The sequence below is a fragment of the Symsagittifera roscoffensis genome, chromosome 9 (genome assembly GCF_963678635.1).
Source record: "Symsagittifera roscoffensis chromosome 9, txSymRosc1.1, whole genome shotgun sequence".
NCBI classification, from domain to species: Eukaryota; Metazoa; Xenacoelomorpha; order Acoela; family Convolutidae; genus Symsagittifera; species Symsagittifera roscoffensis.
Genome location: NC_087070.1, coordinates 4,886,594 through 4,909,132, shown reverse-complemented (window position 1 = coordinate 4,909,132; position 22,539 = coordinate 4,886,594). Strand labels below are relative to the sequence as shown.

The 22,539-nt window shown below is 44.8% G+C and overlaps 1 protein-coding gene across 1 annotated transcript in view; it reads left to right on the top strand.

Moving 5' to 3' along the window:
• Positions 1-22,539, top strand: part of LOC134854483 (uncharacterized) — a 562,741-nt gene that overhangs the window by 519,215 nt on the left and 20,987 nt on the right. Inside the window, exons 2-3 of the mRNA XM_063870746.1 lie at positions 21,806-21,989; positions 22,060-22,213. Coding sequence (XP_063726816.1) covers positions 21,828-21,989; positions 22,060-22,213 — 316 coding nt within the window. The 5' untranslated portion in view covers positions 21,806-21,827. The remainder of the gene's footprint in view (positions 1-21,805; positions 21,990-22,059; positions 22,214-22,539) is intronic.

Sequence of the window (22,539 nt, the reverse complement as noted above, 5' to 3'; positions counted from 1 at the left end):
AGGATTTCTTCCTCTTCGTTGTCGGGACTCTTGAACCACTGTACCGTGTACCACCACTTGAGCTCTAGTAAAAAAAATTCCCAAAAACCCTATCTTAATGGCCAAAAGCTTCAAATACTGACCCCCCTGTTTTTATCTCCCTTTAGTCGTCTCAGGCGATTTGAAACACAACTTGTTCACAGGTAGTTTTTGATCACCTGTTCGTTCAAATACCAATAATAAATTCTCACCAAAACGTAAAAATTTAAACAGGAAAAATTATAAAAACAGATAGATGAACCCACCTAAAATTCAAAGCTGACAGATGTCAACCTTTGTCCGAAAAAAAACGTCTGGTACCCGATTGCCACGCGTTTTCCTCCCCTGCTAGCGATCTTATGGGGTATCACAAAAACTGTCTATGTCCGTTCCCCCCTACCAATCCGACCAGGGTACCTACCATATTTCGATGTTAAATTTTGATATCCGCTTCTTATAACCGACGCGTGTAAGAATCTAATGTAACTAAATCGACGATGCCGATCAATTAGTTACTCTAATGTGTCCCCCCTTTTTACACTTTACAACCACCAACCTTTAACCTAACCAGACTCCCTTCTAACCTCCCCCCTCTTTAGCCCCCCTCTTAAGCATAAAATTCCCTTAAGTGCCGGGTGCTAAATGTGCCATTCTGCCAGATGACACAGCATAACCTTCCCCCTACAGAAAAAAAAAGTGACTAAAGGCCTTATGAACAAAAAAGTGTTGCAACGGAGGGTCAGAATGTTCTAGAATTTTTATTTTTAAAATTTCGATTGGAAGAAGAACATTTCTGAGAAATAGAAAAAAGACGGCCATTTTGAATAAAAAAGACGAAGATCAGAACCACGATATAGATTGTGAAGAACAGTTGTATCAGAGACAGAAAAACACGGAGCCTCTTATCGTGGCAAAAACACACGATAAGGACCTTAGCGACAGATATTTGTGGAGACGGAGGCTTCAGTGGGGGGAAGAGAAATACCACGGAACCCTCCCGGGACACGAAATATAAGAGATAAGAGTGTTATCTCAAGAAAATCACGGGAGCGGAGGCTTGGTCCCCCAGAGACTGTTATATGTGAAGGGACTGGGTAAACTAACTTCAACAGTTGCTGTAATGTCCTAGATCTTAATTAACACCGTTATTATTTAATATTTCAGAGCATGAGTAGCTAGAAAAAGGAAAGGGTCAATCCATCTCCAATGGATTTAACATAAAGCTGTCACACAAAAACATATAAAAATAGGTTGTTCGAGCCGTGTTTTTAATGACAATCACGTAGTCTGAGGATCCGAGATTCAGCTATGTGGTTGTGTTCGCATGTAAACGAAAGCTGATCAAAAGTCGTTTGACTGATGGCCTAAAAATGGTAACTTTTTACTTTGCCCTAGACAGACCAGAAAATCAACTGGCAAGGTCGAGACGGTGAAAAACGAGTAGAATTAAGGTAACTGACGCCTGCCAGTCGTTGATAGGTACTTTTTCTACGCTCCGTCGCTGTGTGATATTTGGGCGAATGTTACATAGACGTTTTTATGGCGCTCCTGGGTGGGCCTGTTAAAGGCATGAAACCATCATGATCAGCAAGCGTTTCAGCGACGTACCCTCCGCTCCGGGCGTAAGCCCGAGTTGGAGGCCTTAATGACCGTTGTTGTACTAGGGGGAAGGTGCGTACCCTCCGTCTAGTGCAATTTAGCTTTTTAACTTAGTTAACACCGAAAATTCCGGGGGCCGGAGGGTTAGGTGGGAAATCTAGAGCCCGCTTGTCCTGAGGTCCCAGGACCAAAAACAATTAAAGAGAAAGCGTAAAACCAAACAAAAATAGTGTATAACCAAGAAAAAGCCAAAAAAAAATTTATTTAAAAACAAAAAAGTACAAAAAACAGTAAAAAAAATCCAAAAAAGACAAAAAACAGTAAAAAACATAAAGTGACAGTTTATATGTTATTTCCGGACGAGATGTGATCTGACCTTCCTATTTGTTGTTGTTTCAGATTGATTTATATCGTTTCTGATAGAGAGATTGTGTGTTTTGGTGAAGGGTTGGGTACCCTCCCTCGAGTGTAATTTGAGTGTTTAAGCACGTTAATGGTGATTTTGCCGGTGACCGGAGGGTAGAGTGGCAGGCTGATCAACGTGTTCCACACTCAACAGGGACATCAAGGACAACATCCGCAACGACTGTTGGGTATAGTTGAAGCAATTTTAGTATCGTTCGGGTACTATTTCCTTAAAACTTAAGTGGTGGGGGGCACGATTGGCGCGGTCCGATTGTACCCTCCATCGATTACAAATTTCCGAGTTAAGGGTCTTAATTCGGATATTTTGGTGCAAAGGAGGGTATAGTACTATTTATTAACGACTATTTATAGATTATTGTCCCTACTATATATTACTTATCTCCTATTTAGACCCAAGAAACACCCATTTTTGTCGAAAATTACCAATTTTCGACCAAACTGTAGACCCCCAAATTTTCGGATATCCGAGCTTTTCCGATAGGCAAAAAGCTTTTATATAGAGAGTAGCCACGTAGTTCGATCCCCTTTATTAAAGAAACCGCGTGAGCAAAGATTCAGTGGAAGTTAGAAAAACGAGAATTTTTCGACCAAAATTTTGATAATTTTCTGTATTTTGTCAATCTGTTTTGGGGATCGAGTTTTTGAGTTTTTAGAGTTAGAGCAATAAAATTTTTTGCGTTAGGAGCGTGCTAGCATAACGTGCTCGGTTACCAGAGAAATTTTTGGGTAACCCTCCGAGTAGCTCCGTGGATAGAGCTAACGACTTAAGGTTTGGAAAAGGAAGGAATCGGAGGGTCCAAATTTGATAGTTTTTGGCCAAATTTTTGTTTCTAAACCAATTTTGGTCCGGTTTTTTGCCTTATTCCAGTGCCGTACAGGGATACTACGCTCATTTCAAGTATTTTTAGGCACTTTCAGATCCTATACAGGTGGTGAAAAAGGCCATTTTGACGAACGCGTTTTTGGCGATTTCTCAAAGACTAGTTATCCGATCGGGATAATTTTGGTACCATAAGTCGACGTTTTTGACCACTTTTCCGAATCGCAACCGTTTTTGGGTTGATTATTTCGGAAAAGAAAAATTTTTTAGAATTTGTTGGTTCGGAGGGTCCAAGTAACGGGCAACCCTCCGAGCGGCAGAAAATTTTATCAAAACATCTTATATTTAACTGGGAAGGTTGACCGTGTCAGCCAACCTAGTTTTAAGTCAGGTAGACCGCTTTCAGAGGCTTTACTGCGGTGATTTAACCCTTTTTCTTGATTTTGGGGGAACCCTCCGAAGTGACCCTCCGGAGTCAGCTAAACCCTTTAGCAACCCTCCTTAGTGGAAAATTTCCACGAGATCACCCTAAGAAGTTGAAACAGCTCCCCCTAGAACCCTTAGCTTATTTTGACGCTTTTTGAAGCTAGTAGGAGAACCTTCCAAGTGAGATCAGAAAATTTGAAATTTTTGGAGGTACCCTCCGAAGTGACCCTCCGGAGCGTATTAAGCATCTTATTGACCCTCCTTAGTAAATTTAGGGGGACCCTCCGAAGTAACTTGGGTGATTAAGATACCCTCCTAAGTAACTTGAATGATTGAGGTACCCTCCGAGGTAACCCTCCGGAGTGTCTTAAACCTTCTAGCGACCCTCCTTGTAAGAGACTTGAGTAAACCTTCTGTGGCAATTTGGGAAACGGAAAATATCCATTTAATTAGGATCATATTAGGATATTAGGCGTGCTTATCAGGGTCATAAGAACCCATTCTGACCCGGAAATTCGTGATCAACTTTGGATTCTATATTGGGTGTATTAGAAGTACCCGAACAAGATTTTTTTTTTATTGTGATTTTGGTTGAGTGGTTGCCTTGAGCTACTTAATAGGAAAGTTCGGGCAATCCGGGAACAAGTAAAGGAAGACCTCGGTGGGTGTATTAAGCAAATACACACCCACTTGAGAAGAAGAATTGTTCCCTACTCTCGTGCACTTGGAGCAGTCCGAGTGTGGGAGAGCTTTTTCATAGATTTGACGAATTTTCGACCAAGAGGTTGCCTTGAGCTACTTAGTAGGACAGCTCGGGCAATCGCAGGACACCCAAAAGAAGACCTCGGTGGGTGTATTAGGCAAATACACACCCACTTGAGAAGACTGTGTCCTGGGCTCCGTTCTTTCGGATCGTTCCGATTGGGGGAAGTCTTTTTCTTTAAGACTAAGTTTTATTTATCTATTTCTGAATCATCACTGCTTTTTATCGAAGATTGTTTAATTTTAACAAAGCAGTGACTTGATAAATTGTGTGGCGATAAATTGATACTGACAAAAGGTCGCTGTCACCTGTAGGATATTCTTATCTGATTATCGATTGTGTTTTGTGTGTCGATTATATCTTGTGGAAACTTAGTGATACTGTTATAATATACAACCGGGTTGAGTTAGCATTATATCAATACTGGGTAGACCCTGTGTGTAACTTTAGCTGAGTCACTAATTTAGTCGTGAGAGATCTAAGAGACATTTTGATACTGACGGAATCGAGTAGGCAGCGTTAAGTGATTTAACTAAATCCTGTTTGTGGTACGTTTGCATTGCCATCAAATTACGAATACTTTCATTTTAATAAAAACTATGCAGCGCAGGGACTCGCTAGGATCGACTACTAAAATTCCCAGGCTAAGCAAGGGAAGCACGCGGAAGTTTAGAACTAGGCGTAGCCAAACCTCGTTTAGCAGCGCTTCCGACGCGTTTGCTGAAGACGAATCGACTAAGGGTCAACCTGATCTTTCAGTGAGCGAAATGAAACTAAGGAGCGAGAAAAACTTCGATGGCAATCAAAGGCGGAGCGCCGAGGCCGAGCCTAGCCTGCGAGCGAAACGCTGGTGGATCCCTTTGACGAAGGGGAGCGAACGCTCATTCGACCCGACTTTGAGCCAGACGAGGTCCTCGAACGGGAGGAAGCCGAGAGGAAAGAGGAGACCTCGGAGCGTCCCGAGGTCGAACCTCGGGAGGAAGTGTTGTACAGGGGAATGTCCAAATCAGAGACTAAGAGCTATAAATGGAGAAAGGAACCTTCACATCTGACAAGTGCACACTCATCCTTGGCCAAACAGAGTAACAACGCGATGATGTCGAGTATGAGTCCGGGTGAAGAGCAGACGTTCTCGAAGGCCAAGAAGAGTTGGAAGTCCTTGTACGACGAACGCATGGCGTCACTACCAACTGTAGGTTTGACTTCCAGTGATGGCTACCCGGAGATAACCCATCCGGATGTGAACTTCACACCGTGCCCAAGGAACGACATGAGCAGGGAGGCGTCTTCTGCCTCGCCGACCAGGCCTATGTCAGATGGGATAACGATGGGAGCATCATCAACGTTCGACAGACTGATGACGTCAATGCACAAGCAAAAGGGCGGTGCGTCATCAAGTACTAGGCTACAGCCACAGTTGACCTCGTCTTCTCTGGGGCTAACCCCGCCATTGGGGGCAGCTGGTGACATAAGTGATATGTTCGCTGGTGTGATGAATGGCCTGGATGAATTGAGGCGAGACATGACTAAGAGGATAGATCAAGTTGACGAGAGAGCTCACCATGGTCGAGAGAATTTGAAAGATGAGCTAACGCACGTGAAGTCGCAGGCGAGGTTTGATCAGGCTCAATTGATTCGTGACACCGATCAATGCCTGGCCGAGAGTCTGGCACAGGCAAACAAAGAGTCAGAGGAAAGAGAGGCTAGGATGACAAGAGAGATCGAGCGATTATTGAATGATCATGATAATACCTACGCCCAAACGATGACTGGCCTGGAGAAGAGGTTAGACGCCAAATCTGACTTGATGATGCGGAAGCTTGATGCGATCCTGAACGGGAGTAGTTGGCAGGAGCATTCCAACTCAAGGGAGCGCTCAAGCCATGCGAATGTTGGAGATGGTACGGGCAACAGTGCCAGAGCCCAGCAGGGCTCGAGAACGAACTACGAACATAGAAACAAGGAGCGGCCAAGGGCAGCCCCGCAGAGGCCTGGCTGGACGAATCCAGTACCGCCGGAGGCAGATGCCACCCCGGAGACAAGATTGCCAACCGTGCCACAAGTCAGTTCAGTATCAGATCTGACTACAGTCTCGCAAGACACAACGATGTATGCCTCGATGTTTGAGCCTCTGAACAGATCTCTTGAAACATTCATCACCAAGCTCTCGAAGTCAACCGAGAGAGGAGAGAGGTCAAGAAGAACACTGAAAAAGCCGAAGTCATATAAAGACGAGTCAGACGGCTGCATTGATACTTGGATAGAGGTGATGAAGTTACACTTTGAGGAAGAGAATCTCTCCAAGAAACAAGAGTGCAGCGCGCTGACGAGCAACCTGGAGGGTACTGCATTAAATTGTGTAATGGCGAAAAGAGCCAATGAGAGAGACAGCGCTCGCAAGATATTCGACATCCTGCTGAATTGTTTCGGCTCTGGAGTACAAGGGCACCAGGCCATGGTGAAGTTCGAGAAGAGGCGTCAGAGAGATGAAGAATCAATAGATAAATTCTTGGACGACCTTGAATTGCTCAGGAGGAGAAGCAACCCGGATGAGAGAATATCCGAGCGAAACTTGGCGATTGCTTCGAAGTTTATGGATGGAGTAAGGAGTGAGGAGCTGAAGACGATGTTGGCCACTCACTTCACCCTGTCGCTTGACCAGGTACCCACGCCCGACGACTTGCGTATGAAGTCACGCGAGTATTTACTCATAAAACCGAGGGCGCAAAACCGTTACAGCAATTATGGCAACTATAGCGGGACAAACACTGGTGCGAATTCCAGTTGGTACAAACCTCGCGATGACATGGACAAGAGGAGGTCGTGCGCGAATTGTGGTTCGATGGACCATCACGTTTCTGCGTGTTCTGCATACAAACAGAACATGAAGGCCATAGGCCACTTTCTTGAGGACGCCGACGCGACCGACGAGGATCATGAGGAGTACGTCAGGGGGCTCATCATGAAATATGGTCCGAGGTGTTTCTTCTGTAATTTGGAGGGACACTTCAAGTCTGATTGTACTCAATTTTGGGACGCAGTAGCGGACGCGAAACATCCCCGCCACGAAGAGGCGCTTTCGGGTGTCAAGGCCAGTCGAGCACGTCTGATGAACGAGGCTGAATCTCGGAGAAAGGAAACGACACCGAGCACCTTTGCGACCAAAAAGGTTAAGACATGGCCTGACGAGGTGGTAGCCTCGAACCTCGAAGCAGAGTCGTCTAGTCCACTCAAGGTGGATTACGGCCTGGCGGCAAGGACAGCGCTGCAGAATGTCAAACAGGACCTTGCCACGAAAGAAGTGGAGCAATGGGTAAGGTCAGAGCTAGAAAGCACAGATCTTCAGGAGAGTCTTAATGTCCTCGGTAAAGCGACAAAAGTAGAAGACAAAGAGGAGCCCAAGAAACAGGGACTAAAACTGAACGTTATATCTGGCAAGACTTTCGGCATGACGAAGGCAGGGACCAAAATAATGTCCATCATCTCAGTCGCAGGGCACCAGGTGGTCAAGAACTTGAGTGAACCATCCGAGATTACACTAATCCACCTGGACATCTATGCCGACTACCTGAAGGAGAAGGATCCCAAACTGGACTCCAGGGCAGTGCGAGCGCTGCTCACAACGGGAGGTCCGAGGCTGATGAAAGTGGACGGACATTATATCGATGTCTATGGCCCTTACCCGATTCTGATGAATGTGGATGGCATCAATATCTACACGAAAGCTCACATAACTGATGCGAACGATCAGGTTGGCCGGATATACATTGGTCAAGAGGAGCTGAAGGTCAGACGAATCGGACACAACGCGATGCTCGAACAAGATGCGGTGCATATTGGTTGCGAGGCCGATCTGGCCGCACACGTTCTGGACGTGCAAGGCAGACAACTTTCAGTAAAGGGGCTGCTAGACACGGGAGCAGTGGTTAGTGTCATGCCAGTCAAAACTTGGACCGACATGGGTTTCGAAAGATCGGATCTCATACCGACAAACATCAGGTTGGCAGCTGCCAATCAGGGAGCGATCTATGTCGCCGGACGAACCCCGATCATCTCACTGCAGCTTGGAGGAAGACATCTTTGGATGAGCTTCCTAGTAGTAGAGAATTTGGATGAATCCGACCAGTTCATCCTAGGAAGGGATTTCGTTCGCAACTTTGACGTCACGATTGATCTCAATGACGGATTGATTAGGATCAAGGATCCTGAAAGAAAGTATGAGAAAAGACCCCTTAATAAGATCTTAATTAATCAGGCCAAGGTGCCGATTTTTCTGGATCGAAAAGTTAGATTAAAACCGAACCAAGCCGTAGTAGCGACGTTTAGGATGAGGAACTTGAATGAACTCAGCAATGTGTCTGGTACCAAATCCAAACAGTAAAAGCTCGGCTATTTTAGGAAGAAGCTTCTCACTCACTCAGAGCGGACTGTGTGTGAGTGTGTTATTGAACACAGAAGCAACAACAGTGACAATACAGAGGGGAAAGAAACTTGGCTACGCTTTGCCTCTGAACACAGACTTTCTGAGTGTGGAGAACTTGAAGAAGTTTGACGTAACTAAATGTCCATTACATGCGAACCAAGAATGTATAATGAAAAGAGTAATTGAATTGAAATCTTCTAGGAAATTGTTTTCAATGAAGTCGGAAACAGATGATGGGCTGTCTAGTTGTTCCAACTTTCCTGAGAGGCCGACGGAAGCAGAGTTAGCAGCGAATAGGCCTGTCCTACCTGAGATAGAACATCTGAAGGGTAAAATATCTGACAAGGAACTAGATTCGCTCAGGGCGGTGCTAGATCGGAACGCAGACGTTTTTTCAAAGCATAAGGCCGATATAGGTTGTTGCAATTTTGTAGAGCACGAGATTGAGATAGAAGAGGGCTCGGTACCTCATAGGGAAGGGGCGAGAAGAATGACCCCAAATAAGTCAGAAGCGTGTAGGAAGGAAATTGAAATGTTAATGGAGTACGATATGATTGAGCCGTCGAAGTCCCCATGGGCTTGTGGCGTGGTCATGGCGAAAAAGAAAGGGGGACAACTCAGATTTTGTTGTGATTTCCGTTATCTGAACGCAGTGACTGTAAAGGACGCATACCCGATTCCCCGCATCGATGAGAGCCTATCCAAGCTGGGAGACGCTAAGTTCTTCACGACGTTGGATTTGGGCTCAGCATTCTGGCAAGTGCCACTCAGAAAGCAAGATCGAGAGAAAACAGGTTTCGCGTGTGAGCTGGGACTGTTCCAGTGGAAGAGGATGCCATTCGGATTGTGCAACGCGACGGCCACATTCCAGCGACTGATGGCTCAGGCACTCACGAGCGTCACTAAGAAATACGGGAATCTCATCATGTGTTATGTCGATGATGTTGTGATTGCAACACCAACCCTAGAAGACCACATAGAGAGGTTGGAGGAGGTGTTTTCTTGCATGAAGCAGGCGGGTCTGAAATGCAAACCCTCTAAGTGTGAAATCCTCAGGGATTCCATAAAGTATTTGGGCCGCCCTGGTTGACAAACATGGAGTGAGACCAGATCCCGAAGCGGTTGAAGCGGTGCTGACCTGGAAGGCACCTAAAACAGATACACAGCTGATGAGTTTTCTTGGATTCGCAAATTATTATCGGGAGTTCATCAAGGGGTATGCTGACAAAATATACCCCATGCAGAGGTTGATGAGAAACAAGGGCAAAAAGTTCACCTGGACTGATGAGGCACAAGTCTCATTTGAAAACATCAAACGTGAACTTTGCGAAGGCACCGGTCCTCGGCATGCCAACGGAGAAGGGAATGTTCGTGCTGGACACGGATGCATCAGTGGTTGCGATATCGGGCATACTTCACCAGGAGCAGGAGTGGAACGAGGGAACGGTTCTTCGTCCCGATAGCTTATGGAAGTAAAGTCCTGAGTGACACTGAGATGAAGTACGGGCGCACCAAAAGCGGAGATGTTTGCTGTGATCACGTTCGTGGAGAAATACAGGGCCTACCTGGGGAGTGCTCCCTTCAAGTTACGCGTGGATAATCGTGCCCTTGCCTGGCTGAAAACCTATTCGATGGACCAAAGCTATATTGGTCGTTGGATCGTGCGCCTGGATGGATACCACATGATCATAGAGCACCGTACCCGTGACAAACACCAGAACGCAGATAGCCTCAGTAAAAAGACAGAATTTTATGAGCGCCTCGAGGAGAAGCAGGCTAACCAATCAGAGATCAAAGACGGGTTTTCCTTTCTGGACAAAGAAACCTATGATAAGCTGCCACTTACTAGGTGGTTAGACAAATCAGGACATCCTATACCTGGACACCCTGACCTTCCAGTGGAGACGGCCGCGGAGATAAAGGTTTTAGCCAGAGGCGAACCCGTTCCGTTGGACCTGCTAGTCCGATCCAACTTGGTACAGCAAGAACTGACCAGGCTGGGTATAAACAGCATCGCTTTATTGAATAAGACGGTGAACGTGGCGCCGGACGTCATGGGAAAACTCCGTGACTTGTTGGATAGGGAAGTGAATAGGCATGATTGTGAATGGATGGAGACCATGCAGAGGTTGACTGTCACCGAGAGAACAGAGAAGAGGCCAGTGTCCATTCGCAGCCGAGGCGTTGAACGGGATTGCAGGTCGATCGTCAACCAGCTGGTGACCTCGATGCCGAAAGAAGTATTGTTGAGAACTTCGTTCACTGAATATGGAACATCGAATCAAAACCAAGCTACTGAGGAAGTCAGGATCAGGTCGAAATCTAGCTTCACGAGGAGAGTGCACTTCACGGATGCAAAAGAGGAATACGAGCCAAGCCCAGATTGTTCGTCCATGGACGAGACAATGTCCGGGGAGTCTGACACCTTCGAGCCAGTCAAGGACGACTTGTCCGGGGAGAGGTTGACTAGACCACCTAGGGGCAGAATTTTGTCCGGGGAGTCGGGTTCAAAGCGACCGATGGACAGAGTTTTGTCCGGGGAGTCAAGAAACATCTCAGACAACTTGGAATATGATGTTGAGGAATCAGTCGACTCAAGTGGTGACTCGAGACCCCAGTCCTGGGACAACACGTCTGAAACAACTTCCAATTCCGATGTGTCAGAGATCGCAATCCACTCCTTATTGGTAGACTGGAAGCAGCGTGGGCTGGACCGAGAAACACATCAGGATCCAGACAGGGACAGATACACCTCAGATGAAGAGGGCACTGTGGTAGATAATGCCGCAGACGAGCTCGAGCTGATAGCAGTTTCAAAACGCCCAACCAGATTGCTGCCACATGGTACGGTCGTCCGTACCAATCTGGAACCGTCTGTGCAAGAAGCGACGCCTTTGAAAAAGATATGGTGTGTCAAGTTGATGGACGATGCTCATGCTCCGGAGATAATGAGTGGGCAAATGAACGTGGTGAAGACGTATTTGAAAGCCAGGTACAGGCTGTCGGATCTCCTGAGGGCTCAACGAAATGATAGAATGACGAGCAGTCTGAAAAGATGGATCGAGAATTGAGCACCTGACAAGGGAGACTTGGAAGAAGACAGCTACAAAATCCTGAAGCAATTTTACCTGAAGAGGAAAGACTTGTTGTACCTGAATAAGGACGGAATCGTAGCCTGTAAGCGCAAGGAGGAGGACAAGGTCCTTTATAAATACAATTCAATAGTGTTACCACAGTTGTACCAGACTGAATTGCTCTTTCGCTCACATGATCAGATGGGACATCAAGGCGTGGAAAAAGTGTATAACAGGATACAAAAACGATTCGAATGGCCGGGATTGAAGAAGGCTTGTGAGAAATGGATAGCCGCATGCCTGTCTTGTCAACAGGCAAAGGATCCCAGGAAACTAAGGTTCCCCTACAGTCAATAGAATCGTCAGGTTTCAACGAAGTGGTGCAAATTGATCATCAGAAAATCTGCATGACAGCAACGGGCTATAATCAGGTGCTGGTAATGATCGACCATTTTACAAAGTATGCGGAGGCAGCACCCTGCATGACAGCATCGGCAGAAGAAACATGCGATCATTTGATAAACGTGTGGATAGCAAGGCATGGCTGCCCCATCACGTTCCAATCGGACAATGGCAAAGCATTCGTAGGTGATCTCACCAAAGAGTTAATGAAAAGGTCGCAGGTAGCGCAGGCCCACTCGACCACTTATCACCCGCAAACGAATGGCCTAGTCGAGAGGCAGAATCGCACACTGGTATCCATGTTGAGAGTCTACTGCTCACGCTATATGGATGACTGGGACAAGCACTTGCCGCAAGTGATGGGTGCTTACAACAGCACGGAGCATTCCACCACGGGAATAAGTCCACATATGATGCTGACGGGTCACGAAAAAGCACTCCCATTAACGTTCTTCTACCCTGAATATGAAGGGAAGAGGACAGCACCGCAAACGTACGTGCGGGACGTTATTAGAAGACAGCAGGACCTTAATGACTTATGCAGGAGGAATACGCAACAGGCGCAAATTAGACAAAAAAGGAGGTTTGATAAAAGAACAGCCGATGCAAAAGCCTACTCAGTTGGCGATTACGTCTGGGTGTTCCAGGAAGTGGTTCCACCAAAAGGAACCAAGAAACTATTAAAGAAATGGCGTGGTCCATTTCAGATAACAGAGGTGCATCAAGGAGGTCGTTTTTATCGGCTGAGCACCGGAAGAGCGGCTCATTACGAGAATATCAAACCACACAACGCCTCGTCCGAGGATTGGTGCATCCCAGCGGACATGCAAGAGGGAGACTATTTAATAGTGGATCCTGCTTGTGAAGTGAATGAAAGGGGTACTCGCGACAAGAACGACGGGAATGAGATGGTGGACAATTTTGATCTACCACTGGATCTCGAGTTGACTGAGCGAGTAGAGGTGGACGATGAAACTCTACCCTATGCCGAAGAAGACTGGGATTGCCCGGAACAAACCGAAATTGACAAAGAAATACAGCCTGACTTTCCGCTCACTATGGAGACACGCCAAAGTAAGAGGGGAAAAAAACAGAAGAAATACAATCCGTATGGCGAGGACTTCGTTGTAGACCGGATAGTAGTGAGTGATGTCATAGACTCGCTGGTGGGGCTGGACGAAGTAGCGATGCTAGAAGAAATCGACCTTGTGAACGATATGGATCAAGATTGGATCGACGATCGATCAGAACCGGAAGTGGAGTTCGAACCAGAAGCGGAACAGACTCATGAGCAAGAACTAACAAACTTGCGCGTGCTCGAATGGCTCCACGATCTGCCGACAGATCCAAAAGAGACGATCCTGACGATTCAGGACGTCGACAGAGACGGCGTCAAATACATCAGTCATGACAATACCGAGTCCAACTGGGTCGCCCCAGATGGTCCTCTACGTGTTCCACAATCCAACCTCGGTCTCCTAGACTTTGGGCGATCGACGGGGACGTCGATGGATATTTTTGTCCGGGGAGTGGGGGTAGGACTCACCCACACCGAAAATCTCATAATAAAAAAATTGAAATCGGCAAGGGAAACCGGAGAACTAGAGACAGAGGGCGAGAATGCTAAGAAACCACCTTTTGGACGAATCTTTGAATCGTATTTTGATCTCCCGAACCACTATTCGAACAATATCGTTATAACGGACAGCGATTTCATACTCACGGAACGCACGTGCGCCATAGCGATAACTGCGGACGTAAGCTTCAAAACAGCACTAGCGGCCGACTTTAAAAGAGAGTACAAGAATATCGAGTTTTTGTGGAAACAGAGGCCGGGTGTAGGAGGAATGATAGCGTTGCCCCCTGTTGCATCACAGATACCAGGGAAATATTTGTGTTTTTTGGTTACGAAAGCTACTGATAGGCAACACGTGAATCCGGAGAGCTTGGTATTGGCCTTGACTCGACTTAGGGATTTCCTGGTTGAGAGAGGTGTGACCTCTCTCTCGTTGCCAGTTTATGATCCCAATAGAGGGAAGCTACACCCGAGAGAGTTGTACGCTCTTGTGCATGTGATATTTTCAGAGACTGACATAGAGGTTTACTTACATAAAAAATACTATCTGAGCATATGCTAAGAATTGCGCTCGGCGATAAGTGGTTTTTATTAAGTTGCTCGATAAGAATTAGAGTCAAGTTTTAGGTTAGCCTTTAGGTACAGTGTTAGGGATTAGGTTTTTATATGATAGTATAGGTGTGTGATGTTTATGTGTTTATGTTATGTTATTGTTATGATATGTTTTATGTTTGTGTCATCAAGGTGACAGCGCTTATTCGTGCTACTCTGACAAAGATAAAGGTGGACAATCCACCTTGGTGCTAAAATTTTAAATCAGAAATGAAAAAGAGAATCTGATACCCCCTATGCTCTTGGCAGGTCTGACCGTAACCGCCACAAGGTCGAAGAAGACGGCGCGAACCCTGGCAGACACTAAGTTAGAAATGGAAGTAATCAGTCAATGTGGATCTGGAGGACTTGAAGATTACAGGCCCTCGCGAATCAACATGGCCAAGTTGAAACTGGAAGGACAACTCGACGTGGTCGAGTACAGTCGAATAACTGTGCCGGAATCGGTCCACATGGGAGATCCGGCAGGGGGTTATGTGGAGATGTTGAAAGCGAGGAACTCCGCGAGAGGGCACCTGATGGCTTGGAGCGAGAAGAGAGCCATGCAAGAATATTTGAAGGGGCTTACGGAGAACTCTAACTTCAATCGAAAAGAGTATGGCACAGTAATGTCATCAGAAGCGAACGAAATTGGATTGGAAAAACTGCTAGAGATTTCTTGGAGGGCGGCCCTCCAGAAATACTTCGATGAGACGATGAATGCACCTGCGACGGTAGCAGCATACCTGGCTCATCCTTGCGTGAGAACTGATCTGCAAGTACGGTTGGCTTGGTGCTTGATGGGCATCAAAAAGGCGGAGTATGAAGCCAGTAATGACTCGAAATCACGAGAACAGGAGCTAGAGTTAATGGAAGCTCTACGAGCATTGATTTCGAAAGACGATTCAGCGATAGCATGGGCTAAGCGTAAGGATGCCCTTTGCTTTGTCAGGTTCGTGGTGGATCGTATCCCCACTCCTGTGTTGGGAGAATGTATAAAGATCATTCGGCAAAAGGGAGTTGATTGCGAAAGGAACTTCCTTAGGGCACTCCTAGAGCTATATCAGGACATGCCATTGACCGTGCCAAGCAAGGAGTCGAATGATATGGAAAGCTATCGCAAGTTGGAAGAGGTAAGAAGATACTCCAACAAAGAATTGAGAGTGAGCAGAGACTTGATTGAAGCGGTCAGAGGACAAAAAGAGTTTGCAACACTAGGGAAACTGAAGTCGTTCCAATACGTGTCTGGCATACCGGGGATGGCATATAATCCCTTCGTGAATGAGGAAGCCAGGGAAGCGTACTTCGACTATGAACAAGTTATAGTACTCGATTTCTGGTTAGAGCGAGTCAAGGAAATTGGAATGTTGATGGTGGAACAACCCAAGCTTGGAATTATTTTGGAAGAACGAGTAGTCGAGCCCTCGATTCCCGAGCTAAAAGGGCAAGTGAGTTTTGATTGTGGTTCTTGGGACGGTCCCTTGAAAACCAGTCTAGTAGTGATGTGGGAACTCATGAAACCTTCCTGGTGTCCCCATCCTAACGCAGGCTTAATCTGGGACATGGGATATCATGTTAGACCGGGATGATGATGCGAGTCTACATGATCTGGCCATGATACAACACCTGCTGGCCATGAGATTGACGAAGAAGAAGAGCAACCCGTCCACGGAGCTGTCCGAGGAAGGTACATCGACCAATTGGTTGAAGCAAGGCACATGCTTGGCTCAACACAGTGGGATGGAAGGACATGTTTGTAACATGGGACACTGCCTGATTACGCTGAGTGAGCAGCATCGACAACTGGCACGATTGTACGGAAGATTGAGCATGTCAGATAAGAGTGCCATGGAGTTGGTCGCAGACTGCCATGGGGTGACGGACGTAAACCTGATCACAGCCTTGGGATTTTGCAGCATGACGAGTTCGATAGAATCGCTCGAGCGCTTGGAGCGTGCCCATGAGCTAGTGACGTCCCTCAGCGTGGAAATATTCCCTGGAGCATTACAGACGGAGCAAAAGATTGGAGGCTGGCGAGAAGCCCTAGAGAATGAAATGAATCTGAAGGATAGTGAAGCCTATCACAGACCTACTGGTTCAAAATATATGGTGGGTTCAAGCTCAGCGCCGTATTGTAATAGCAAGTATCCTACGCACATGGTGGTGATGGATGCGAGGACGCAACAAGTGTTAGTTGACCAACTTTTCTCTGTGCCAAAGTGCGTGAGGTTGGCCAGAATGTCAGAGAGGTCATATGACTTGTTGGCAAAGATCTTTCGGGCAGTCCCGAAGAGATCCGAAGGCGAGTTGCAAGACGTTGTGGGTGAAGAGTTCATGAGACTGAACGAAGGCAACGTGAGTGAGTTCCAGAAACAGAAAGCGAGTGGAGCGTTACCCACTGAATTCCCCACCATAGAAGAGAAAGACGATTTACATAGAATCCTGATGGAAGTGGAACCGTTATTGGGAGCCTCAGGGTATCGGACCCGAAGGAACATAGTGAGAACCCATGGGGAGTATCCTTGCCACTGCTTGGCGCAGACGTTGTGGTACCCTAAACGCGGGAATCTGATCCTAGTCTGGGACGTGGAGGAGTTGTACTCCACGGGGTTGCCCGATCAGAATCAACAAGTGTCAATCGTGGTGGTTAGCGCCATGCTAGCAGTGAGATGGTTGGAGGCTAACGCGGACACAAGTGAGCAGGAGACGGCCGTGCCGACTCCTGAACAGTTGAGCAACGTTAAAATGAGTCGTCAATTGGATCTTTTCAGAACCACCTGCAAGGTTCTGAGAATACCTAAAGCCATTGAAAGAATATGGTCAAGGCAAAGATTGATGCCTTGGTTCCGTGCAGTGATGACATCTTGGATGTATGAACGCGCGAAGCGTCACATGTCAAGGAATACGGAAGCCTATCAATCTTTCCAGCTAGATATAGGACCAGGAGCCTATAAACGAGCATTCTTGACGCACAGAAACGCGGTCACCACAGCGGTGAAGCGGGTAGCTGGAACGCCTTGTGTTACTGAAGATGAGAAGAAAGAGGTCTTAAGAGCTGACCTAGAACGAAACGTGAGCCTGTGTCTTCACAACAGCTTTTGCAGGAACCGGGAGCAGAAGGTGAATGTGGACTTGCTACCTTGTTGCAAACCGAGGCTGTTGGAACAGGAGGGTTGGGGCACGGCCCGCAACTCTCTGGACATGTTAGAGAAAGTTCTGGAAGACAGTGACGCTGAACATCAGGATGGAGAAATGATGGAGTGAAGATGACCAAAGAAAAGAAGAGAAGGAGAGAAAAACTTGATTGTAATTGTGTGCTAAAACTTGAACAAATCAACCAAGTTTTGATTATTGAACTTGTTAAACTTTTTGTTTTGATCTAGTTTGGTCAGACCAAACTTTGAAAATGTTGCAATTGTTAAAATTGTTGAAATTGTTGATTTTAGTTACTACTATCTATGTATGTATATAAGGAGCATAGGTGAGTATATTTACCTATTTATTCCCGACTGAAGTTTTTAACCTGTGTAAGACACAAATTCACTGTGTGGCGACATGGTAAGTTTGAGTAAATTCGCTCGAGAAGAGTGGGTAACTCAATAACTTTCCTAGCCACAGAGTTTCTTAGTTTTAATATTGAAAGGACCGCATAAATGACTAATTATACTTGGTGAGTGGAGTTAAGTTAATTTTAACGGGTGCGTGGCCGTGCCACGTCACACTTTTTAATCAGAGGCGAAAAGAAGTTTTATGGCGAGATGACGTAAGTAGTCAGAAAAGAAATTTTATCTAGGACCCTCCTCATGCTGCAAATTTTGTGAAAATGTTGAAAGGCAGTGAGATGTAGTACGATGCCATTTGTGAACACGTAGTGAGTTGAGTTGGAGTAGATAAATTTCAATTTCTTATGCAATTTGTAAGATTGGTTACTGAAAACTGGATAACTACTTGACGATAACCCGGTGATATGCGATCAATAGGGACATTGATGGAGACTTGTCCGGGGAGTATGTGCCATTCTGCCAGATGACACAGCATAACCTTCCCCCTACAGAAAAAAAAGTGACTAAAGGCCTTATGAACAAAAAAGTGTTGCGACGGAGGGTCAGAATGTTCTAGAATTTTTATTTTTAAAATTTCGATTGGAAGAAGAACATTTCTGAGAAATAGAAAAAAGACGGCCATTTTGAATAAAAAAGACGAAGATCAGAACCACGATATAGATTGTGAAGAACAGTTGTATCAGAGACAGAAAAACACGGAGCCTCTTATCGTGGCAAAAACACACGATAAGGACCTTAGCGACAGATATTTGTGGAGACGGAGGCTTCAGTGGGGGGAAGAGAAATACCACGGAACCCTCCCGGGACACGAAATATAAGAGATAAGAGTGTTATCTCAAGAAAATCACGGGAGCGGAGGCTTGGTCCCCCAGAGACTGTTATATGTGAAGGGACTGGGTAAACTAACTTCAACAGTTGCTGTAATGTCCTAGATCTTAATTAACACCGTTATTATTTAATATTTCAGAGCATGAGTAGCTAGAAAAAGGAAAGGGTCAATCCATCTCCAATGGATTTAACATAAAGCTGTCACACAAAAACATATAAAAATAGGTTGTTCGAGCCGTGTTTTTAATGACAATCACGTAGTCTGAGGATCCGAGACTCAGCTATGTGGTTGTGTTCGCATGTAAACGAAAGCTGATCAAAAGTCGTTTGACTGATGGCCTAAAAATGGTAACTTTTTACTTTGCCCTAGACAGACCAGAAAATCAACTGGCAAGGTCGAGACGGTGAAAAACGAGTAGAATTAAGGTAACTGACGCCTGCCAGTCGTTGATAGGTACTTTTTCTACGCTCCGTCGCTGTGTGATATTTGGGCGAATGTTACAAAACTTCTCGAGAAAAAACCGTAGACCTGTTTCCAGGCCTGCTTCTTGAGTAAAAACTTCCTCAAAACAATGGGGCTCTGCTTATCCAATTTTACACTTATTTCCTATAATGTAATGTGGATTTTAACGATACACGTTTGTCCAACTTGAGAACCCCCCTGTGCGTCCTCCTCTTGTTGTAGCGGTCCCGTGCTGGTTGTCCCCTTGACGTGCACTGCACCTGACACCAGCACCACCTTCCCACTTGGCTGGTCACCTCTTCCAGTCAAGTCTCCTAGCGGTTCAGCTCAATCCTTGTGAACCACTTTCCCACTCGGTTGGTCACCTCTTCCAGTCAAGTCTCCTAGTGGTTCGGCTCAATCCTTGTGAACCACTTTCCTACTCGGCTGGTCGCCTCTTCCAGTCAAGTCTCCTAGTTGTCCAGCTAAGTTGCAAGCTATCTGAAAACCCTTAACAACGCCTCCCACTTGGGCACATTATTGAGGTCACTGGTTTAGATTGCTAGGTTGATCGAAACGATCGGTCTTATAAAACAGTATGGGTATACTATTTAATTAATATAAAGGTTTGATCCAACTAATCTGGTGTCAAAGTCACTGTCTTTTTTGTTTTATGGTTTTTGTTCCTTTTTGTATTCTTTTTTCTTGTTTTTGTTTCGCTTTTTGTTTTTTTGCTCGTATTTTTGTCCCCCTAGTTACCCCCCCCCCTTACTCGGTTAGCTAAGCCTCGTTCAGAGAGCGTACCAGGAAGTTTTCTCAAGTTTTCTTAAAAAGCTATCGCGGTACAACGGGAAGGTTTACACGTTCCCGCTGAACCGTACCACCGGTACTCTAGAATTGGCAAGTAGCCCGGAGCTGTGTCAAGTGGGTTCGACTCCGTAGTCATGATGTCGTAAAACACCCTGGAGCGCCATAAAAACACTATGTAACAGTCGCCTACTTCGGTCACATATGAGGCTTAAGAAAAATAGGCCCTATAACCATTGGCTCAAGAGTCAGGGACACTATCTCTTGTGTTTTTCTACCTCAAAAACGGTCGGAGCCAATTCGGTTCACTTGCGACATGAGACTAGCACCCGTTACAGCTGAAAGGCCACTAGCAAATTACCCCCCCCCCACTCTAGAAAATAAGAACGTCCCCATACTTAGGTCTCAAAATACCCAAAATACACGAACGCCGTTAAAAACAGGGTCGGAACAATCCGTTAAGTTACTTTTATTTGGACAGCGTAACTTTGATCCATTTCAGTTGGACGAACCTAAAACTCGCCTTACCTCAACATACTTATCATAAAATACACTCGGGAAGATTAAATTAGGTACTTACATAGCAGCACACTTGAGAAACAGAGTAAGCTCTACTCTCGTTTTCTACGACGGAAATTGCGAATAGCAATTTCCCACTGTTTTTATTTGACAACTTTCCCGCAATTGTAATTCGGTTTTTCTCCTTTTTTATTTGATGTTTTCAGTTGTCGCGATAAAACTGAACATGACAGGCTCCATTCGAATTTTTGAAAAATTAAACTTCATTCCAAAACCACGTGTTTCGTGTTCCTCAAGGTCAAACTTCCAGATATGACCGACTGGCACATTTCTTCAGGCTAATTTAATATGCTGCAATTATGTTGTATCGCAAGTTGTGCGAAGCTCGGCTTCGTCTCTGTATAAAATTGTAAAGAACTAGACGTTCATAGTGATTGGTGTTAAGCGAAATGTGCGTTATGAATGTCATATTTGTTAAAATTGCCCTATTTGTTAAGGAGCGTATTCAAGGAAATGATAACATTCAACAAGTTTTTTTTAATAGTTAATGCCAAATTGTTGGCAAATCCTTCTCGGTCAACGAGTCTGAACAAATTTTAATAACTCATTTAATGCTCATTTTGATGTCGGATTTCTCTGTTTCAATAATTTCTACTTTAAAAATTTGAAGAAAAACTATTTAACCTAGAATTATCCACGCAAAATCAGTTCTAATATGGAAGCAAGTTCAAAATGCAAATTCAAACATAGTTAGCAGCAGCTTAACTTGCAAGACTATGAAATTTAAATTTAAGGAATATTTTCTATCTATTTTTAGTGAAGATCCTTCCATGGCGACCTATGGAAAAACAACATGAAAACAATGTAAACTTATTTGATGTTAAAATTATAACCAATATTATATTATTTTGTAAATAAACAATTAACCAAGAAAAATTGTGTGACTTACACTTGCTTTATAATATTAATTATCATTTTGCAATTAAAGTGTTCATTTTTTTGAAAATTATATTTTGACCGATTAAATTGCTCTAGGTCACCGATATTGCCAACAATTTGGCTTAAACTATAAATGGTTTTTTTTCAAATATACAGGCCCAGCCCTCATATCAACCGCCTCTTCTTATTGTTCCGACTGTTGAAAATGGGGGAGGAACTTTGTATTGGAGTCTGTTGTAGTTTTTTTTGTGTCCACGCAAAATCAGGTACAACAAATAATCACCGAATCAGGTCGAGTGATATATCATTTTAAAGCCCTTTTAGTCCTGATTCGAACGGAATTTTAAAATTTCCCCGTGATGAAAAATCAAATTTTTTTTTGATTTTTGTTTTCATGTATTTTTCTACTAAAACCATTGCCTGATTTGCTTTTTTCACTGTGACTTGTGTCAGATCCTTTTATGTCACGATTAACAAAAACCAACGCTAACTTGAAAAAAAATTTTAAAATGTTTAGTTATTTTTTAGTAGTTGGAACTTACCGGCTATTCTTGTTTCTTATACATTTTTTCAAAGCCATTTTCTTCAGAAACGCTATGGTTACGTAGAGAATGCTAAGTATATTCGCCTACGGGGGACATTTCGGCCGGCCTTTTATTCGATCGTTTCGCCAGCAGCTGAAAGATTCAGAGGAAAGACAAAGAAGAGAAAATTTGGCGCGCTTGATTACAGCCTCTTGTGGGTTTCCTAAGAAGTCATCGATACCGGGCCTTGTAAGTTGTTTTTGGCATGCTCGGATAGGTTTGACTATTGGTCTTAGAATTCAAGGGATATGTGTTTTAGAGCACAGCTTCGGGATGCGCTACTCAGAAATTGGGGACAAGCAGTCCCCTTACAATGGTACCATCTACTGGATTCATTTTGCATCACACACAAGACGGAATTTTTGGTGATGATGCTTGGTTCGTTGCTGACTATGATACGACGCAAGTGATTGGTAAGATGATCCGATTGCATGTTGTTTAATGATAATCCGAATTAGTTATGAAAATTCTTCCTGGATATGCCACAAGGAGTTCAACTCCTAGAGCTTTCAGTGTTTGTTGAATGAGACATCATTCGAGTATGCAAATAGTTCATTTAAATCTTCAAGTGTGGGAAAGTAGAGTTCTTAACCAATATTTAATTCTTCGCCAAATGCGATTAATCTTTTTTGAGCTGCTTTGCTGCATATTCTTTCAGATGCCGTAATCCTGGTAAAATTATGCTTTTTTAAGTGATGTGATAAAAGCCATTGGAGCTTTTGAAAATGATGCTTAAATT